Below are 6,368 nucleotides of genomic sequence, written 5' to 3'. Positions count from 1 at the left end.
GCATTCTGATTTAGCAGTTATATTTTTCTATATTATATTATTATATATTTTCTGTCATCTCTTTGATGACTAGAACCTTAGCCTGCACTGGTGTTCCATTTAACTTAATGAATATTTTACAGTCTGACGTCCAAGTTGACTGTATTTTCTTCTGTTTTCTTAATATTCTTGCAGACTTCTCAGTCCGGTTCTTAGAAATGCTGCGATAACTTTCTATATCCATTTCCTGCTTTGTGAGCAGCAGCAGTTTTCTTTTTGACTTGATGCTTGTCAAGTTAAAGGTCAAACCCTTGTTGGAGATTTTATACTGTATGTACACTGATAACTTGTTAACTTGATTTTATTAGTCTGAGCATTAAAAAGCTAAAGCACATCATTACACACTAGGAGGCTAAAAATATTAACCCTAAAATTAACCCGTTTTTCTGAAATTATTTTGTTATTGTGTGCAAATAGAAATAATTTATGCTTTCTAAGAAAACAAATAAACTGCTATATTTAGAAATCCTATGTTGAAAGTCCCCTTGCTTTGTTGAAAAAAGCAGTTTTAACCAAAACATGAAGTTTCATTGGATGTTTTATCCTCGTCTGTAACAGGTGAGATAGATGTGCCATCTTGTGGTTGTTGTTTTTTTACTTAATTAGATATAAAAATAGAGCACCAGAAAAAAATATCAACCCTTCATTTCAAATCAGACCTCTTTGTACTTTTTAGTACTCCAGCTTCCATCAGACAGTAAACACCGTTTTGTGGAGTTTGCATAAAACTGATCCACCATACTTGAGATTGTTCCTTTCACAGTTTTGCTGAATGTAAAGCTGTGCAAATGATTCTGGGTCAGAAAAGCTTCCCTGCATTCTGCAAGTGTCCACATATAGGAGAATATTTTAGGCATACTGTTATAAACATTTTAAACATTCTCTAGCATATTAAAGAGTATGGTTGGGTAAATGAGTGTTTGTTTGATTTTATCCAATTCTAATCAACCTAGTTACATTTAAGCTATAAACAAAACCACCTACTTTCCACTTGTGACACTTCTTGGTTAATTAATTATTGGAGTAAATGCACCATTTTTCCTTTACATATTTTTCTGTCCTAATGCTGATCACACCATCACTAAGCTGGTTCTAGATTAGTGATACTAGGAATTAGGCATTGGATGAAAAGAAGTATATACAGCAAGTAAAATGAACATTGAACGTGTCACCAGATTTCCAGATGAGTATATTTGTAAATGTGCTATTGACTTGAAATTCTCAACTCATCCAATCCACACATGCAACGAAATCAAACCATAGATGTCCATAAATTAAATCATGTGTATTAATGAGAAATGACACTGGAAAAAAGTACTGATAACGCTTACTGAAATGTATTTAATACTAAAAGCGTATGTTGGTGATGACAGCTTTAAGATGCCTCCTGTATGGAGAGGTTAGTCCCATGCATTGCTCAGGCGGGATTCACTCATTTGTCCACAGTCAGGTTCTGTGGGCCCCTTTTATGAACTCTGAGCTTTAGTTCTTTTCATAGATTTTGGATTGAGGTCAGATGATTAGCTGGGTAATTCTTGCAGCTTTATTTTCTTTGTCTGAAACCACATAAGAGTTTCCTTGTCTGTTTGGGATCATTCTCTTGCTTAAATGTCCACCCTTCAGCCTTTCTTCAATTGTGCCATGGTGAAAAATGACCACACACCATGATGACACAGGTTTGTCTAAATGTTGTTCAGCAAGCTTTCAACCTGCTTTTTCTCATTAATGGAGTCTTGCATGGTGAGCATGCACACAAGCCATGGTGGTTGAGGTACTTACTGTTTTCTTTCTTTTTTTTGCAACAAAAGATCCAAAGATTTTGAAAGTACTCATTGGTTTTGCCCATCATGAAACCTTGGTAACAAGATACCTTCTTAAGGCCATCACCTGGGACTGAACCAGCTGATATTAATGTGCACTAAGTGGCAGGATTGTTTTTTAATCACTGATAGATTTCAGCTGGTGTCATGACTTTTCACACCTTCCTTCCTTTTTTCTATGTTCAATACACTTTCCCTGTGTCATTTTTCCATTATTAGACATAATTTATTGACACTTATGGTTTGATTCCTTTGTATGTTTGGAGCGGATGAGCTGATACTGACGTCTGGTGAGAATTTAATGTCATTAAAACCTTTAGAAATATATTTACTTAGAAAATTGGTGGCATGTTCAATTACCTGGTGTAAGGACACTATAGTTGACCCTGTTGCACAACTATAACAATAGCAGCAGATCCCTCTGTCAGTAAACAGAAGCCTATTCACAATCAAAGAGTAAGGACAAATGCAGACAAGTCATATCTCCTATACGACTTTGTGCAATGTCTAGAAATAGATTTATTTTTTTTGCCCCTTTAAAAACTTACATGGGTACCTGTAGAGTGCTTTTCTACTCTGAAAACTCACAGCACTTAAACACAATAAGGCTCTTGACACAACTCATTCAATGTAAGACTTTCACATAGAAAACTTTAATACACTAAATATATGTATATTCAGTATGACACCAATGATGCCTCAGTTCAGTCTGATGGGAATTCCTGTGTGAACTGAGTCCAGTTTACAATCATAATTTACTCTCTTCACTTTACTTGTCATGTACTGTACATTTATTTTCATCACACTTCCTGTATCATGGACTACTGGAATGACACCATGAAATATTGGATTCATACCAGTTTTAACTCTCGTCTCAAAGACTTATACCGAATGAAACAACAGATGTCTTTCTTCATTTCTGTTTTGTAAAGAAATTGTAAAATTATTTTGTTTATAAGTCAGACTGAGAGAGTCGTGTAACTCCAGGGATCCCAGGAAAGATCTTTGAGGTCAGCAGCCATCCTCTTGAAATCCAAGTCAGGGTGAATCCTAAACAATCCTGACCAACATATGAATGAGCTCTATGTGCTCAGTTTTAGACCATGTCCACTAGCTTGAATTTACCCTCCTGCTTGACTGGAAGGACATTGATGAAAGTCTTGTAGAGGACGGCTCCTCTTGGCAGCTTGGTGATGACCTGAGTAGCCTCTGGGCTCCGTGGTGCTGGGACATAGACCTCCTTAGTGAACCTGACATAGCCATCCTCCAGAGCAAAGAGTGTCTTGTTGGTTCCCATTCCAACCTTCAGGGCAAGGAAAAAGGACCAGCAGTGAAACAAGATGAAAAGCAGTTACACCAGCTCTTCACTGTCTGCCACAGCTCACTAGGGATGGGTATTGATAAGATTTTCACGATTCCATTTTCGATTTTGTTTAACGATTCGCTTCTTTATCGATTCTTATTTTTAAAAAAGGAGAACACTAAGGTCGATTAGCTTAGAACTTTGTTTTAGATCTTCTCTTTGAACAACTTTTAACATAAATTATTCTGTAGCAATTACACAAGAATATCCAGTAATGTCCCTGCCTACAATTAAACACATTCACTTACTGAAAATCATCTGCTGTGGCAAATGGGTGCAAGGCTTTGACCACAAACTGAGTCACTGCTCGGTGACATTCGTCTATCCTGGCCTGAAAGGAGACGCTAACGGTAGACTGCAGCGAGAACTGCCAGCATCTGAGCCAGACTCTGTCTGTCTCTCTCATCATGGTCACCTAAATGCACAGTAATGGCAGGTTTTGTAATAAGGCAGATCGCGCTATCATAATATGCACTGTTGATTATTTATCTGCCGCATTAACGGGAGAGGACGTGCAAACGTTACCGCTGCTGCTGGGCTGAGATTCACGAGTCCGGAGCGGAATTAAAAACACGACATTCATTTAAGGTCATTGCGTGTTTTGTGAGCAAATGCTTTTGCATATTCATAGTGTTTCCTCCCTTAAATGAAATATCTACTTTGCAAGTTGTCCTGTTGTCATCTGTTCTCGTAAAGTACAACCAAACTTTTGTGCGTTTGAGCTGCTTAGGCGTCGTGTTTCCTGCCAGGTAAATGACGCTCCGCAACGTGGTGACGTCATTCGGAGCGACTGGAACCGATAAGGGAATCGTTTGCAAAAATGGCAAACAATTCCAAGGAATTGAAACAGTGGGAACCGGTTCTCAACAAGAACCGGGTTTCGATACCCATCCCTACAGCTCACAGTGCCACATGGAACTAACTGTTGACAGTGTGGTGTTAAGATGAAACTTTTAATTCTAGGCTGAAAGTCCATCACACCAACATTTTTGGATAGTGTGCAACTTACATGAGCTCCTGGGTGATACCGCATCAGCCTCTGTGTTGCAAGGATGTTACCAGCATGGACAAAGTTTCCTACCACACGGAAGAGGGGGAAAAATAAAAAATTAATTCCAGCCCCGACCTTTTATGCCAATTCTAGCTATTGTATACACTTCTTGCTTACGCTATGAAAAGTCAAATTCAGCAATGCCACCAGTTTTAGAAGCCATCAGTGACATGTGTCAAGTGTCTGTATTGCTGTATCACTGCATTCTTCTGAATTTCTCAGTCTGACAAATGCTGCACATATCATAATAACAAAAGCTAAACATGAAACCAATATAAACTAAACTGCAGACCCATTCTGGAAAAAACCCCACAAGCAAACATTAAAACTAAATGCTAATAAAAACTAATGGAAAGCACAAAAATACATTAACTGTCCCACATCCTGTTAACTTCACCTGCACATCCCAATACTGCAGGCTAGAACAGGTCCTAACTTGGAATACAAATATATGGATATAATTGTTTGCTGCTACCATCTTGTTTCTTGAAGCCATATCTTCTTCCAGGGCTCTTTCCTCCGAGGTTCTTGCTGCTGCCGCCGGCTTTCTTAGACGCAAACCTCACCGAGTCCAGCAGAGAGAGCTGACCAGGTACCAACAAACCTGAAATCAGAAAAACAAGCGCGTTCACTTGAGTTTTTTTCGCTTTAAATCCAGTTTCGGCACGTGACACTTTAAAAAAAAAAATCTATATGTAGGACATGATATTGCCCCACTATTATGCCCTGACTGTTACCTAGTGGTATGAGGTCTTCAATCAACACACAGGGTTAGCTTACAGTGAACACGATCTACATTGCATTTATTGAGACGTGTCCCACGTATCTTAAACTAGCAGAACTGAGGAGAATCAATAAATTGCATCAACAGTGACGTGTACGTTAATATTTTAAAAGAACAAATCCTATTCGCTCTTCATTTGATCTGCATCGTGACATTCAGCGCTACCTCACATGCAGACAAGTTAGGACACAGTGGTTGCCAAGTTACACTTCGACAGAAGCACTTGCGCAAACTTCAAAGCCGCTCGTGTGAGCAGTAATCTGTAATGTCCGTTAGAAAGTTTGCCGCACTCACTGAAATGTTTGATACCTGTTCTGGACTTGACCATTAACGACACCAGCGTAGCCATCTTGAGCAATGTTGCCTACGTCATTCACCCGCGTCACATCCGTTTACCTTTGCTACGTTCAAGTTCCTCAAGAAATACAGAAAAGTCCGAAATAGAGACCAAAATGCACTACTTCTTCTTCTGTTAAATGAACATATAAGTATACCTGTCCAACCTGTATTGCAGTTAAGATACGTGATTTCAGTTGACAAATAGATGCCTTTGTTTGTTTGTACATATGTTGAATAAAGGCTTGTTGGAAAACAAACAAACAACTTATTCTTCTTCCTTCTGCTATTTCTGTTGGCGGTTTTCAAACAACGACGGTGCATTACCGCCACCATTTGGTATGGAGTGTGGACCGAAATTACTAAAAAAAACAAAACAAAAAAAAGAAAAACCCATGGTGTGTTAAAGAGCACAATATGGCCTGCTGAGACACTTCTTGAGCTCTTTTGAAATAAATCAACAAAGTCCAGTTTCATTTTCATGTAACCAAATTTTTGGATTAGCTGTCTTCTCTCAACCTCATATTTCCGATAATGCACTAAATCACGCTCTATGGTCTCATCTTCTCTATTGCTGTCATATTTTCCTGTATAATGCTATCCTATTAAAAATAATGTGCTGTTTAAACCTGTATGCCCAAGTCAAAGATGTGATCTTCTCTATGCTGTTCCTTCCTGTGCTTCTCCTCTCTCCTACTTTCCTTTGGATTTTGTAAAACCAACCTTCCTTTTCTTTTTTCATCCCATTGCTTTTTCCACCTCTTTTTTATTTTCTTATTATGCTGTTTATATCTGTCATGCTGACACTGAGTGACTTATTGTGGCTTTCTTTCCTGTTCTATCTGTCATTTCAGAATCAAAATCAGAGAGACTTTATTAATCCCAGAAGGCAATTGAGTTGTCATAGCAGCAAATATACAACAAAGATCAAGCGCTCATAGAAAATGAGTGTAGAAACCAATGACTGTAGAAAAC

The 6,368-nt window shown here is 38.4% G+C and overlaps 1 protein-coding gene across 2 annotated transcripts; it reads right to left on the bottom strand.

Annotated features, from left to right (window-relative positions):
• Nucleotides 1–2,483: 2,483 nt before the first annotated feature.
• On the bottom strand, nt 2,484–5,495 carry mrpl27 (mitochondrial ribosomal protein L27). 2 transcript variants are annotated; one of them, XM_085415633.1, is made up of 4 exons: nt 5,367–5,495; nt 4,749–4,877; nt 4,232–4,299; nt 2,484–3,162 (listed from the first exon to the last, which is right to left on the bottom strand). In XM_085415633.1, the coding sequence occupies exons 1-4, from the start codon at nt 5,404–5,406 to the stop codon at nt 2,956–2,958; spliced, it is 444 nt and encodes a 147-aa protein (XP_085271759.1). In that variant the 5' UTR covers nt 5,407–5,495; the 3' UTR covers nt 2,484–2,955. The 2 variants fall into 2 exon arrangements, with proteins under 2 accessions (XP_085271759.1, XP_085271758.1); XM_085415632.1 differs by having other exon boundaries at nt 5,352–5,453.
• Nucleotides 5,496–6,368: the final 873 nt, after the last annotated feature.

Source organism: Rhamphochromis longiceps, linkage group LG8, assembly GCF_057381845.1.
Source record: "Rhamphochromis longiceps isolate RC_006_pf linkage group LG8, R_longiceps_female_GT1.1, whole genome shotgun sequence".
NCBI lineage: Eukaryota > Metazoa > Chordata > Actinopteri > Cichliformes > Cichlidae > Rhamphochromis > Rhamphochromis longiceps.
The sequence above is the reverse complement of the archived record's forward strand: the minus strand, read 5'-3'. Positions and strand labels throughout refer to the sequence as shown.